Source organism: Diceros bicornis, chromosome 12 (genome assembly GCF_020826845.1).
Source record: "Diceros bicornis minor isolate mBicDic1 chromosome 12, mDicBic1.mat.cur, whole genome shotgun sequence".
Lineage (NCBI taxonomy): Eukaryota > Metazoa > Chordata > Mammalia > Perissodactyla > Rhinocerotidae > Diceros > Diceros bicornis.
The window spans coordinates 15,811,152-15,827,203 of record NC_080751.1 but is presented as its reverse complement, the minus strand read 5'-3'; the positions used below and the strand labels follow the sequence as shown (position 1 = coordinate 15,827,203).

General features: G+C 45.8%; 1 protein-coding gene across 4 annotated transcripts in view; it reads right to left on the bottom strand.

Moving 5' to 3' along the window:
- SFXN5 (sideroflexin 5) overlaps positions 1–16,052 on the bottom strand; it is a 112,993-nt gene that overhangs the window by 87,781 nt on the left and 9,160 nt on the right. For all 4 annotated transcript variants that reach the window (XM_058550954.1, XM_058550953.1, XM_058550951.1 and 1 more), the window contains exons 2-3: positions 14,440–14,508; positions 2,951–3,028 (exon numbers count right to left, since the gene is read on the bottom strand). In XM_058550954.1, coding sequence (XP_058406937.1) covers positions 2,951–3,028; positions 14,440–14,508 — 147 coding nt within the window. The remainder of the gene's footprint in view (positions 1–2,950; positions 3,029–14,439; positions 14,509–16,052) is intronic.

Below are 16,052 nucleotides of genomic sequence, written 5' to 3'. Positions count from 1 at the left end.
TGTTCCTCCCCAGCGTCTTCTCCTCACCAGCCCCTTCTCATCCCTCAAATCTCTGGCCAGAAATCTCTTCCAGACATCCCTCATCTGGGCAGGTTACTCCTTCCTCTGCTCTCCCACGGTACTATGCGTTGTCACTGTCACTGCCTAGATTCTGGGGAGTCCATGAGGCAAGACCCTCCTCCAGCTTCTTCCTTGCTCTCTGCCCCAGGCCCTAGCACCAAGCCTGGCCTGTAGGTGCTCCATAAATGCACACTGAAATGAAGTGGATTGGGGAGGGCTGATGGCTAAGCCACCTGCCCCAGGAACACCCAGCCAGGCACTAGTGGGTCATGTCGGCAGCACAGAGCCTCAGCATGGACTTTGCGCCTAAAGGTGTCAGAAGGCAGGGCAGTGCCTCACAGAGTCACCAAAAGAAGGAAGAGGAGATAACAGCAGAGGAGGGACAGCAACATGGTTTTGGATGGAAAATGAGTGGAGTCTTAGTAACTGATCCAGCAGAGAGGAGGAAGCCATCCTCTAAATACCTGAAGAGGGCATGGATCAGGAGCCAGCCCACCACCCCCAGGACACCAGCAAAGCTCAGGACGTGGAGGGACCAGGTACCACAGGACAAAAGGGCTACTCAGAGGGCTAAACACAGGGGATTGGTTGAAAATCTGTCCTCAGAGCAGGCAGACCCCCAGGCCTTCCCCGCACAGCAAGGTGACTCTTAGCACCCTCATCTGTGTCCCCACCAGACGCTAGAGGTTTACCAATCTTCTGGAGAAACGGCATCCAAGTGACTCCAGACTTGAGTACACTAGCACAGTGGAGGGTGGGAGTAGGTGAGGCTAAAAGCAGGGAAATTAATGAAAGTCTGCAAAGTGAATTTTGAGACCCCAGCCTCCTCCTTTTTGGCTTCCAGAATGCAGAGAGATGAAATGATACTGTATTCACAAAACAGTAAGGGGATTCTATTTAAAAGAATGCAGAAAAGAAACAACCAAAGAGCTCTTGGAAATTAAAATTATACTAGCTGAAGTTAAAAATTCAATATCCATGTTGAAAATAAACTCAAGGAAATTTCCTGCAAAGCCAAACAGAAGGACAAAGTGATGGAATAGAAGAGGAAAAAAGATAAGAAAATCAGAGTGTAATCTAAGATGTCAAATATTTGATTAACAGCAGTTTCAGAATGAGAAGAAATTATCAAATAAATAGTATAAGAAAATTTGCCAAGACTTAGAGACTGGAGTCTTCAGATTGAAAGGTGTCACCAGAAACCCAAAATAATGAATTTTAAAAGAGATGGCATTGTGGAATTTCATAAATAAATTTTATAGAGAAGATCCTAAACATCCCCAAAGAGAGAAAATAGGTTACCTGCAAAGAACCAGGAATAAAATAGTATCAGATTTTCAACAGCTAAACTGGAAACCACAAGATAATAGAGCAATGTCTTCAAAATTCTGAAGGAAAATGACTGTGAACCTAGAATTTTCTCCTCAGCCAAACTGTCAATTAAGGTTGAGTGCAGAATTACAATTTTTTAGGCATAAAAGGGCTCAAAGTTTTCTTCCCATTTACTCTTTTTTCAGGAAGCTACTGGAAAATGTGTTCCACCAAAATGAAATTGTATACCAACAGGAAGGCCTGGAGCTGGAGGAGGTGGGTCCCAGAAAGGAAAATTTCAAAGAAAAAAGTGAAACTGAAGGACATGAGTCTTCAGATTGAAAGGAAGCACTGAAAATACCAAAAGGCTGCTGGAGGGTGCAGTAAGAATTACAGATGGTACAAAAAAAACTATGCCAATGAGAGAAAAAATGAGGCAATTATTAACTCCAGATAAAACATAAAGTTGAAAAAGAGAAGAAACAATCATGATACAACCAACTTGACTCTACGGTAAATGTTAGCTATATAATTGTAATAAGGTGAATATTGAATATCCATAGACCCCAAAACCATGATAACTATTTTGGGAGGGTGACGAAAGCAGGGGGAGAAGTGTGTTCATGGTGCTGGATAACAAGAGAGCTGACTTCTCAACTACCATAATAGATAATACAAAATAACTAGTTGAGAAATAGCAGTATAGATAAGGCAAATTAGTTTGAAATACAGATTTCTATCTGAAGAAACAGCTAAAAGTATTTGCTTCTGGGGAACAGGAATGGGAACTGGGGAGGGTGAGGCAGCATACAATTTTTCCTTACAAGTGTTTTAGTATATTTGATTTTTTTGAACACAAATGTACACAAATTATTTTGTGTATACATATTATGTATATTATGTACACAAATTATTTTGAAAAAAGTAATATTAATGTTTTTTAAGTTTTTGAAATAAAGTTTATGAACAAAAAGAAAAACTTTGGCACATTAACCATCAGTCTCTGTAATCATTAAAGTTACCCTATACTACATCCCCCTACCGCTCCCCTAAACCAAACATGACCATCAGTATTTCAGTTAGCTCTAGTTCAAGTTCCCACATGACATAAAAAAACGAAATCACAGTATCCTAGCCTAATCCCCACCATCCTCCCCGATCTTTCCCATCCTCAACTTGAACTTTTGGGTAGTAGTATGCTGGTAAATGTTTAATAATAGTTTCTTTGGGGGGAAAAGTTCTGATTTGTAGCATTTGCCAATTTCCATGGTATAAATACTCCCCTTATGCTGATTTCAAGCTACCTCTGTGATGTCACTGAAGGTGGAATTGGGAAGAGATGCACATTTCAGCTGCAGCAAACTACTTTCTTTGGGCCCCTCCAGCCTTTTCAGCCTCCATGCTTCCCACCAGACCCAGGGTACGGGAGAGACCTGAGTATCCCCTCCAAAGAGCCAGAAGTCCACAGAGGTACACAGCAACAGAAGTGGACACTGAAGGGAAGAGAAGTGGTTCTGGCTGCAGGGAAGTGTTGCGAATTTGCCACCTTCCTTCCCCTCCCTACCTCCAGCAGAGTTACCTGTTCATTGGTGACCCCCGGGCGCAGGGTCCCATGCTTATAGTCCTCCAGCAGCTGCACGGCCTCTCTGAGACGTCTCTGCAGGGGAAAGAAAAAGGATGTTCAGGGGCACAGATCCAGGGCTCCTGCAACTCCTTCACTTATAAGAACCCATCACTGTCAATCAAGTACTGACAATATTTACAGCGTGCAAGGCCTGCCCTCCGGTTCACGGGACACAAGAAAAACAATAAAGAAGGATACAAACTAAATGTCCTTCCATGGGAAAATGGCTAAACAACAGCGGCATCATAATACTATGGAACATTATTCGGCAGCTTAAAAAGTGAAGTAGATCTACATGCAATTCCACGGCTGTATCTCCAAGATATTTTCTTGAGTGAGAAAGCGACTTGCAAAGCCGTCTGATGCCATTCATTGCACCAAACAAACAAAACACACACACACAGAAAACAATATTTTCTAGGAGAATATTTATATGTGTAAATTCAACAAAAAAGCTCTAGAGGGAGACCCACAAAACTTGTGACAGTGTTACCTTGGGGTAGGAGGAAAGGGCCCAACCTGGGCAAGGGGTGTCAGAAGCAACGTCAACCTTAAGTATAATATTGAAAATTTTTATAAAGAGAACATATTTATGTAATACTTATATAATTTCTTTTCAATATTTTAAAAACACTAGCAGAGATTTACATAGTAAAGCACATATGGCTACAGTAACTGATGGGGAGAGAGAGAAAATAAAAGAGGATGGAATTGTATCATTTTTAAAATCTTAAAAGCTAAAGAGACAGCAACAGTGATAGAAGGCAGCCTTGTCCACCAAAGATTTGTGTAAGAATACTCATAGCAGCGCTATTCAAATAGCCCCAAACTGCAAACAAGCCAAATGTCAATAGTAGACTGGATAAGTAAATTGTAGTACAGGCACACAGTGAAACATTATATGGCAATTAAAAAAGCAAACTACAAATGCATGTTACAGTGTAGACGAATCTCACAAACAATGTGGTAGAATGTATTCCCAAAGATGGCCACCACAATATCTCCCATCCCCCATGCTCTTCTAGAGCCTTCCAGCATCTGCATCCAGAGGTAGAGTCTACGTCCCCTCCCCTTGACCTGGGCAGGCCTTCACGACTGCCTCAACAAACAGAGTGTGGCCAAGCTGAGGCTATGTCACCTCTGAGGCTAGGTCATAAAAATGCCTTGCAATTCCACCTTGTTCTCTTGGGATGGTCACTTTCTTGGAGCTCAGCCCTCATATTGTAAGGAAGACCAAACAGCCTACGGAGAGACCCATGTGGATAGGAACTGAGGGTCTGGCCCACAACTCCCGCTGAGCCACCAGCTGATGGTCAGCACCAACTTGCCCACCATGCAAGTCAGCCATCTCGAAATGGACCTTCCGGCCCCCAGTCAAGCCACCCCAGCCGATGCTGCATGGAGCAGAGTCAAACCATCCCCTCAAAGCCCTGCTCAAACTGACGCTCAGTGAGCAAAAGAATTGACTGCTGTTGTTCTAAGCCACTAAGTTTTGGGGTGATTCGTTACATGGCAATAGAAGGCTGATACACATAATGATAAGTGAAAGACGTCACACGTAAAAGAATATATAAAGTTCAAAAACAGGCAAAGCTCACCTATGGTGGTAGAGGTCATTATAGTGTGACATTTGTGGGGGGTACTGACGTGCAAGAAGCATGACAGAACTCTCTGGGTAATGGAAACATTCAATGTCTTGATCTGAGTGGTGGTTACACGGGTAGAAACATGTGTCAAAATCCACTAAGCCATAAACTTCGGATTTCTGCATTTTACCATACGTATATTGGACCTCAAAAAAATTAACAATAGACAACAGTCATAGCAGGCAGCCTATGTCAAGGTCAGATGAGGCACTCAGACATCAGGGATGCCCAGCATGCAGGAAGAAACCCAGTGAAGCCGCCCTGTTCTCCTTTTGATGGAGGGACGAGGCTGGCTGAGGACGGGAGTGCCAAGACTCCAGCATAAGCCCCTTGGTCTGAAGGCAGGATGCAGTACCAGAAAGGGCACCCACAGGGCCGACGGGGCATTTGCTGAGCAGGCTGACCTGGCTGACCCATAGGATTGGGAATGAAAGCCACCTCCTGTCCTGTAGCAGCAGGAATAACTGCCAGCCCAAACAAGCCAGCCAGGCCGCCCCCGACCCGCCAGGCCTGTGTGTGGAGTGCCGTGGCCAGGCTGTTCTAGTCCAGGGCAGTCAGGGGGCCAGGGAGACTTCTTACTTGGGAGCAGCCTGACTGCTGGAAAGGACTGTCCCTCCCCTTTCAAATGTATGCATATCAGTTTCAAAATTCAAGAATCCCTTCCCAGAATCTGTTTCCAAAGTAGAGATAGCTTTGTGTTTTTGTTTTTGTTTTATCCAGTTATACTAGTAATCCATGCTGTTGAGAGAAAATGTTAGAAAAAAATAGAAAGGCACAAAAAGTAATTTTAAATAACCTGTAAACATAAACTGAGATAACCACTGCAAAAGTGAGAATGATTTTCCTTCTAGACTGAATACATTTGTTTTTCAACAAAATGGGATCATGTTGATTGTTTTAACTTGCTTAAGGTCACACAGATAGTAAATGAGCAGTTTAGTATTTGAACCCAGAATTTAGTCAGATGCTTGCTCTGTCCCTCCAACATCCCCCAGAGCCTCCTACTGACACGGTAAGCTCCCCACCCCAAGCCTGCTTCCTCCTGCTGCCGCAGCCTCTGCCACAGGACAATGAATGCTCTACTTTCCACGCCGAATGGTGAATGGCCCGTGTTCTCATTATTTTCCCACTCCAGGGATTCTCCCGAGTTCCTATAACAACGTGGCCAGATTCCATCTCATTTGACGCGGTCATCAAAGGGAGGCCTCCTGCCACAAGAATAAGTTCCAAAGAGCCCTGATCTTGGCATGGATTGAGGGAGAACTGAATCCAAAATTCCTGAAGACAAGTCTGAGAATCCAGGACTGAAGGAAGCTAGAACATGCTTGTCTGCCTCTGGGCCTTGCTAACTCTCATTCAGGCACCCCTCTGTCAGAGGCTGAGAGGCTGGGGCTCCAGGCCCCTCTATGGGACAGGCAAGGCCTCAGGCCACGTCTTGAGAGGTCCCTGAGGGCTGGCTGTTCTGAGGGCTGGTCTCTTCACTGCAGATAACGGGGCTTGAGGGATGCGAGGAGGGTCTTCCTGCTTTAAACTCTCCTCTCACCCTGATGCATTGTGAGGCTTGGCAGAAGAGCCCTGGCTTCTTGAGGGGTGTGGAAAGCTGGAGGTTAGTGGCAGGGTGAACTTCGCAGGAAGGCTTTTCAATCAGGAACAAGCAGGCAGCCAGACCATGAATGCAAAACGGATAAGGGGCCCAGCTGGTCAGAATCGAGGCTGCCCGCCCTTCTCTGGAGCCCGGGGGCCAGGGGGAGGGACAACCCAAGTGGAGAGACAACCTCGAGGGAGGGACGGCACAGGTTGCTGCTTCCCAATCTCCATCACCAGCCTGCCTGCCTCTGGGTCGCCTGCCAAAGTGTCACCGTGAGGCTGTCTCTTTGTATTTGACGGGGGGCATGGTCTCCAGAAGGTCCCTCTGGAAACGCTGGCACCGGGAGGTCTGCTCCAGCAGCAAATAATTTGAACAAGGAGAATCCCGGCCCTGAGAGTTCCGCCCCAAGGCCCTGAGAGGAAGGAGAAGGAAGCAAAGAGGCAGGCATCGGGCATCGCATGGAGTGTTAGGGTGGTGGCCAGAGAGGGCAGGAGGCCCATGCCAGAGGGGAATGGGGATGGAGGCACACAGGAAGGGAAGGGCACAAAAAGGAAAGCCGGTGGGGGGAGGGGGGGAGGTCATTAGAAGCAAAACTAATATTTTCGGGGGGCGGGGGGAAGAGGGGGCACCATAGCCCACTTCCAAACTAAATGCAGACTGAGTGTAATCCCTGCTTGGCTAAAGAAAGATGTCAACTGATTTAAATATGTAATTTATTACAACAATATTTACTACGTTAAATATACGATGGTAGTGACAGCACCTGGCCAGGATGTGAGTAGCACCCAGAAATATTTCACCCCCTTCTGGTAAAGGGACCCACCCACTGTCCAGGTGGTACCTGCATGTTCCCACTCCTGACCTTGCCCATACGGTTCACCTCACCAGGACACCCTTCCTCCCCAACAGTCCATCACCTTCCCCATCCACCCTTCAAGGCTCAGGGCCACCTTCTCCACGAATCTTCCAGAAATGTTTCCTCCCCTCTCTGAACACTCAGGGTGCATTTGGTTTGCTCCTCTCACAGGTCCCTGACCACTTACGGCGCGTGTGCCCATGTTATCTGTGAGATTGCCAAGTGCAGGGAGCAGGGGACTGGTTAGGTATCTTTGCAGGAACACAGGACCCACCCACCCCAGCCCATCACCAACACAGGGCCACACACAGTGGGCATTTCACAAAAATGAATGATTGAGGCTGCTGGGGGAAGGTGAAGGGTATGGTCAAGGTTAGGAGTCCAGGTTCCAGAGTAGCAGATCAAAGGCCCCCGACGGTGATGCTGGTCACAGAATCCCCGGATTCCAAGAGACTATGCCCTGTTCACCCAGGAAGTGGATAAGAATACCCCTCTGCATGTGTCTATCATAGAACCATCTAGGCCACCCCTCTCTGATGAGACAATTGAGGCCAGAGAAGGAAGGGCATTTCCGTGCCCAGGGTAACAGAGCAGCTGGGTGGCACCTGGAAACCCCAAGTCCCCTCAATCCCAGTTCTAGGCCATTTCCACGAGATGTCAGTGTGGAAGAACCCCCTGTCCTCATGACAGTAACTGAGAGAAGGGTGGTCTCTCAAAGAACCCACAGCAATGCCTGCATCCCCCCAAAGCTGAGGCCTGCTAGGGCAGGCACCCCAGGCAAGAAAAGGAAGGGCCTTCTTCATTCACTAAAAGCCGAGCCCAGCCTGACACAGAGGAACTGGAAAGCATGTATAGAGAAAGCGGGTACCATAGAAACATGGCCATTTCAGGCAAAGTGGAGAGTTTGGGAGTCCCAAAGCTGGCAGAACTAAAAAAAAGAAAAGAGAAGAGCAGGGTCAAGAGTCAGGAGAGAAAGAATTAGCAGTGGGGGGTGGGGAGGAGGGTGTATGTATGAGGGAATGGAGCAGGGCTGGCTGGGCAAGTGGGGGGGCGGTGGGAGGTCCCCCATGTCATGTCACATCATGCCTTGATTGCTCAGTACCTGATGGTTCTCACCTGGGCCAGTCTTGCATCTGCCAAGTGCAGGGCTATGCATTCTTACCTTGTCTGAATCAAGGCTTTTTCCATTCCTATTGTGGCCCCCAGGCAGTGGGACTTGGGGGCCAAAGCTAATGATTTATGTGCTGGCAGAGTCCCAAGTCCTCCTGTCTTCCCTCGGCCTTCCCAAGCCCCTTCTTGTTCCCTCCCAGCAGTCCAGGGACCCATGGGGCTATCTGTCTGTGCTGAGATTGGTCCCTGGCTCCCAGCAGCTAAGAGACACTCTCTGAGAGGCCTGAGGGGAAGAAACTAGGGACACATGGGGAGAGGCTCTGCTTTCCCTGTGGCTGACCTCTGGTCACCACAGAAATCGATATAACTCTGGCAGCATGACAGTGGTGCAACCCTTTAGAAAATAAATCTGTCCAGCTGCCCAAGAACTGTAACAACAATCATGGCCTCCAGTCTGGATATCCTACTCTTGGGAATTTTTTCCAAAAAAAAAAATTTAGCAGAAGTGAAAAGTGATATGCCTGAGACTGTTTTTTACAGGAACATAAAAGATAGGAAAGAATCTATCTGTTAGACCTAAAAGTCTAACAGGGATGGTTATTTACAAGACTTGATTTTTAAAAATAATAAAGGCTTGGAAATGAATGAAAAAAGCAAATAAAAAGTCTATGTTCAATGTAATAAAGATGCCAAAAATGTATGCAAATGGGCAAGAACTTGAAGTTCAAATGGGTACTGACATTTGGGTATTTTTTTAATTAAAAATCCATTAAAGATTTTAAAATTAGAACATCTAATGCTGTCTAGAATGCATTTAAATGGACCCCCTCACTCACTGCTATTGAGAGAATAAACTGATATAATCTTGGTACAGGTTGGTACTATTTGCAGGGCAATTTGGCAATATATATGAAAAGCCTTAAAATGTCTTTCACTCAGAAATTCCACTTCTAGGAATTTATCCAAAGGAAATAAAGAGAAATATGGGTAGATTTATGTTCAAGGATATTTATCACAATATTATTTATAATGGCAAAAGACTTGAAACCACCCAAATGGTCAACAATAAAGAAAATGATTAAATAAATTATAGAATAACCACACCCTGGACTACTATGCAGTTATTAAAAACATTTTGAAACACATTTAATGACAAGGAAAAATGCTTAAGATATGCTACATGGAAAAAAGAATATATATCATGTATACATATATGTTATGTATACATATATCATACCATATCATATATGATTCTTTATATATCTATATAGATAGATCTATATAGATATATATACACACACATATATATACATATTATATAAACCGTCCTAATTTTGTACATAGACATACACCAAAATGTTAATGGTGATTATTTCTGGCAGGTGGGATAATGAGCAGTTTTTATTTTCTTCTTTAGACTTTCACATATTTTCCAGTATTTAGGGATTAATGCCAGGACCACATCACATCAGGAGGCACATAATGTCAGTTCCTTTCATAGTTAGTGATACTAAGTTTGTTCACCTTGTTAAAGGGGTGTCATCCAAGCTCCCCATCGTAAAGGTACCTTTCCCCCTTTGTAATCGATAAATAATCTTCGGGGTGATATTTACTTGATAACATATCCTGTTTCCCAACAACATTTTACTCTGCAGAAACAGCATCCATTAAAGATCCTGTTGGAATCAGTTATTTCATTGAGGATTACACAATGGTTATTTCCTTCTACATTTATTAGCTGATATTCTTCTGTGAAGAAGAGCTTCCTCCTCCCACATTTTTATTATTACTATGGACTCATGGATTTATTAGTATTATTCAATGTGTTATAATCCATTGCTTTTATTATTCTTAATGCTCAAATTGTCCCAAATGTGGCCAGTGGGTTTCCTTTCAAGCCAGTTCCTGTGTCTTCATCATTCTTTGAGCACTTTCTTACTTTCCAGAGCAACTCTCCTTGGCCCAGATGTGGATTTGGTCATCTCTCCAGGGAGCCCTGGTTCCTCTTAGTGGATAATGGTACATTGTTTCTGGGGTGTCATTGTTTCTAGGCCCATTCAGTGAACAGAGGCAGGAAACTGGGAAACATAAATGTAAATGCGTGTGTGTGTGTGTAAATCATGAGTTCATACTGATACCTCCAATTTAAATACAACATAACAGAGTTCTCTCTGTCTTGTCCCTATTCTATATGTGTATCTCCCTACTCCCATGGTGAGAACCCTGGTTCCCAGAATTAGTGTAGTTACTTATTTATTCTATCCTACAGTATACCCCAAATAGTTTCAGATTATTATACCAACATCAGCACTCAGTTGGTGTTAACACTATTTCAGTTAGTTTTCTATGCCCTTCAAGATGATAATCCTTCAATCATTCATTCTCTGAAATAATTATTGAATTCAGAATAGCAAATCCCTTTCATCTCCAGTCTGTAATTAAAAGTAACTTAAACGTCAGCTGGTACAGCCTCGCCCTCAGAGATCTAGATGTAATTCCATGACCCATGTGGAAGGCCAAAGCTGGGCTTCTGCCAGCTCCTGGTGGTTTCCTTCCTCAGGCTTGATTCTGCACACACTGCACCCTGCCAGGAGACTCACAGCCCCTCAAGATGCCCCCAAATAACCTACTCCTGCAGAGATATCGTGAACCAAGCAGACTCTACTGACAACTTCCCAGGAATGATGGTGGAGGGGACAGTAGTGCGACATATCAACAACTTTCACAAGAACAGTTGGCATGACCAGTCTCAAAAGAGCCCCAGCCGCTGGCCTTTCAACTCATCGCCATCACTTGCTCGCCTTCCCGGTTTCTCCCTTTTCTTCCTTCTCTCTTCTCTCTCCTTTTAGGATCAAAAAGCACAGTTCTTCCCCCTCTGTCAAGCAGACCAACCTCCTCCTCCTCTGAGGCCTTGCTCAAGACATTCTTAGAACAAAGACAGCCTTCTTCCTAAGAGAAATTACGGTGAATACAATTTCCTCCGCCTCATTACACATACAAGCATTGGAATCTTTTTAAAGCTTGGTCAATTATAAACTGCAAACAAGTAGCTGCAAACTCTCTCAAGATGAGTCTATCCATTAACTCAGCTAACGTCCCTCAGAAGCAGGTCACCAGATGGCTCAAGCTGCCCAGGATCTTTCCACCTCAAGAACCGCCGGCTTCCAGAGCCACCTCCTCATGTTCTCCGCTACCCTCCTACCCTCACAGGCAAACAGGCCTGTCCAGATCTCCTCTGACTGGGCAGCCACTGCCCCACACTGCCTCCCAGGACATGAGCCAATAGAGAAACAGTGTCCTACAGACATGAGCCATGGTCTGTGGACTGAGCCCAGCAGAAGGGGGATCCTGACTCTCCTGGTAGTGCCACAGTTCATGAGGCAGGGGCTCAGATAAGAGACTCTTTCCTCTCAGTGCCTCTAATTTCTCATTGCTTCCATGCAGATGGCCTTGCTAAGCAACCTGCCTGGTCTAGAACCAGTGAGAGCCCAAAGGTCCCATGCATGGCCCTTCCAGAGTTTTTAGGGCCTAGAAGATCTTCTGCAGGCAGAAACTTTCCAAAAGGCCAGCAGGTAGTGCTGAAAACAGTCCCCAACTGCGGTGTGGTGGGGAGAGGAGGTGCAGATCTTTCTGGGAAGCCTATCAGAATCTTTGATGAGGGAAGGGAACACAAGAAATTCCAAAAATATTCTAAAACTGCTGTTGCATTGTTTATTTTCTGGTCAGTAAATGGTTAAGTTGCTTTGATATTTCAGTTAATAGTAAAGTATGGGATTTTTGTATTTACCAATGAGGAAACAGACCAAAAATGGTTTAGTGATGTACAAGAATGTTGGGGCCTTTCAAAATGCAAGAGTTAAAGAAGAAAGATGTGGTACAGGAGGAGTAGAGAAATGAAATGGTCTGGGAATGAAAGAAGGGTGGATGGAGAGGAGGGAGGGTGTGAACCACCTGGAACAGGTGGCATGCCACGCTGTAGCTGCCCACCCATCCCTAAAGCCCCTGCCTGCTTGTGGTAATCTAGGGAGCACTGAAATACCTCCCGACCCCCCAGGGCTCCCTCCACCATCTCTCAACACACCTCAAAGTCCACCATCAGCACCTCCATCTGTTGAGTTAAGCACGGGCCTCTGCTGCCTCCTCCATCAAGCGGGTGGCATTTATCTTGGGATTTATGATGTACCTGTATCTAGTTTTGCACCATTCTGGAACTTTCTAAAGACACATAACCTAGGCTAGGTAAGCAGTTTCTCTAGTTTGGTGTTCTCCTAATTGTTACGTGATTGCATTGATTACTCCTTAGGAGAATCCAGACAGGGCCCAGAGGTACAGCAGCCTTGCCCTTAAGAGGTGGTACATCCAGAGGTAAGCCCAGTCAGTAAAATACTCGAGCCTTTCGTCCTTGCTGAGATGCAGTAGGAAACAACATATCAGGGTAATTCCCACATTTCCCGTTACTGGGCTGCTCCTCCAGGCACAGTGGGGATGGTTCTAGGCCCAGGTGCCTATCAGGCCTGTGCTTCTTTCCATTATGACTTTGCCCTCCCAGAGTTCATCAACCCTGGGGCTGAAGCAAGCCAATGTTCAGCACAGAGAAGATGTCCAGAGAAGTGCTGTTCTCTAGGAAGCCGACTCAGAGGCTCCATGACTTGCCTCAGGGTATGTGGGGGCCCAGGGCAGGAGTAACCTTGGGAGAGTTCCTTAAACTTGAGTTACCTGAACAGGAATGCAAACTGGCTAAGAATAAGGGTTCTAGAGACAAGCTTACCTGGGTTCATACCCTGGCTCCATCACTGGCCAGCACCATGTGCATGAGACTTAACTTCTGTCTGTTTCCTCATCTGTAAAATGGAACTTATAATAGTATCTACCTCATAGGGTTGCTTTGAGTTCATCTGACAAGCTAACGCATGTAAAATGCTTACAACACTGACTTGCTCACAATAAGTGCTTAATAAACATTTGCTACTTTGTATGTGCATACATTCCTACATACATTTGTAAATACATATACAAAGACTATAAAGACACACTTCTTAGTATGGCTGAAATAAATTTGACAATAAATTTAAATTTGACAATACCAGGTACTGGTGAGGATGTGGAGCAAGTAGAACATTGTGATGGAAATGTAAAATGTACAGCCACTTTGAATAACAGTTTGGCAGTTTCCTATGAAGTTAAACATACACTTACCACACTTACCACATCAGCCAGCAATCCCAGGCCTAGTTATTTACTCAAGACAAATGAAAGCAAACATCCACACAAAGAATGCTCATCGCAGTTTTATGCGTAATAGCCCCAAACTGGAAAGAGTCCAGGTGTTCATCAACAAGTAGATGGATTAACAAATTCTGGAACATTCTTTCAGTGGAATACTACTCAGCCATAAGAAGTGATGAAGTACTGATACATGCAATGACATCGATGAATCTCAAAAGCATTATATGAAGGGAAAGAAGCCAGACATACAAAGCTGCACACTGTAGGATTCCATTTATATGACATAAAACAGATGAGTGGTTGCCAGAAAACGGGTGGTGCAGGGGGGGACTGATTAAAAACGGACATGATGGAACACTTTAGAGTGATGGAAATGTTCTGCGTCTTCACTGTGGTGGTGGATACATGACTGAATGTCTGTCAAAACTCACAGAACGGTTCATATATAAAAGGTAAATTATACCTTAATAAACCTAATATTACACGTGAGAGGAGGGAACTGGGTAGGGAAAGTGTATGAAGGACGCTTTTTTGTTCTACTTAAACACATCTACACTGTTTGAAATTTTGTAATGAGCATATAATTCATGTGTTTGGTAATACTTTTATTAAAGTTTGAAATAATAATGATGATATACATCCACCTTAAAGGGATGTTGTGAGATCCAAATGAGATGAGATAATGTGTCTAAAGCGTACACACAGGGGGCCGGCCCAGTGGCATAGCCATTAAGTGTGCTCGCTCTGCTTCGGCGGCCCCGGGTTCGCAGGTTTGGATCCCGGGCGCGCACTGACCCACACTGCTTGTCAAGCCATGCTGTGGCAGCGTCCCATATAAAGTAGAGGAGGACGGGCACGGATGTTAGCCCAGGGCCAATATTCCTCAGCAAAAAAAAAAAAAAAAAAAAACAAAGAGGAGGATTGGCATCAGATGTTAGCTCAGTGCTCCACGGATCTGCTAAAGTGACAAGGTACAAAGGCCAAAGGGCCTCCATTGAGAGTTACAGCCATGACTTACCTCAGTGACAAACAGTGTGCGAGGGTCAATGATATCCAAGAAGTGCCTGAAGCGACCATAGAAGGATGTCTGGAGGGGGAGGAGGAAGAAGAGAGTAGATCAGCTGCTGTACGCCATCCTCCAGACACTGGGGAACCCCACCCCACAGCCCACCCTTACTATTGGGGTCGCACAGTCCCTAGGACTCCCCATGTGGGTGATGAATACCAACGAGGCCTCACTTCTCAGTGACCTGAGGGCAGCTTTCCCAGGTCTGAGGGCTTTCTAAAGTCAACTCAGAAAGACCATTACGACACTCACTGACCAGTCCCAACATCTCTTCAAGATGTGTCCCACTTTTTCCCTCTCCCCCCAATGCGCTGAGATCCTCTCCAAGCCTTCTAGTAGTTCCCAAGCACTGCTGAGCACGCAGGCTGGAGGTGAGGCCTGGTCCCCTGCCCTCGCCCAGCCTTCCCTGCCCGCTGCAGCCTCCCTGCTTTGCTTAGGACCTCTCGAGTGAGGCAGGGTCCCTCTCTAAGGTCCAGCTCAGGCCCTGCCCCCAGAGAAAGCTCCCACAGGCAGAGCTCAAGCCTGATAGTGCCCAGCTTGCAGACCTCAGGCCCTCCTTCCCCCATAGCTCTGGAGCTGCTGTGAGGCCCAGGACAAGGGGCCAGCTCCCCCCAGCCTTGCCCCAGAAAATGAGGGCTTTGTGCTAAGCAGGCCACAGGCATCAGGACACAATGAAAGGAAACCGAGCAATGCTACTGCTGGGCCTTCTGCCTGGGGGCCAGAGCCAGCTTGAGGGGAGGAGAGAGGGCACCAAGCTGGGCTATAAAGGGGAGAGCTGCAAACGCTGGGAGTTCATGCCTCGCTACACTCCCGGCTCTCCGGCTTGGCACCAAATCCTCCCTGGAGCTCACGGCTCTCCAAACCATCCTCTGCACTCCCTCTCCTTGCGCACTAGGACACCAGACCCTGCAGCCAACTTCTGCTCCTTTCCCTTCCCCATAAAGACCCTACAGTAGGCCCCAGGTCACCTCAAAGTCCCCTCCACACACCAGGCCCCTTGCCACCTCCATCTCTCTGCTCCCCATGGCAACCCCTGCGTGGGGCAGACCCTCCACTCACTACTTCTACCCCATCGGGGTGCAGTCTTTCACAGACCAGATCAAGCTTCAGCACCATTCCTAACGAAAACAGTGGCTTCTCTAACATCTTATAACTCAAATGGCCTAAACCATTTCCCCACTTATACCTGATGCTCACACTGTTGTCTAGCAAAACTGCACCTCTAAGAATTTAGTCTAAGAAAACAATCAAGAGATGTCCAGAGGTGTGGTCAGAGGTACATGCTGAGGACACTCACTGCTGCATTATTTATAAAGGTAGATGGTTAAATAAATGACGGTCCATTCATATGACTGAACACTATGCAGCCGTTTAAAATTACGTTTTCAGACAACGTTTATGACATGGAAAAATGCTTATGATTTTGTGAAATACATATAAACAGGATGATTCCAACTTAACAGACAAGGAGATAAACAGAGCTAGACAGATAGTAAATGGACAGCAAAGAGACAGAATGACATCCAGATCCTGGTCCACTAGAACAAACCAGGGTTCCGTAGAGA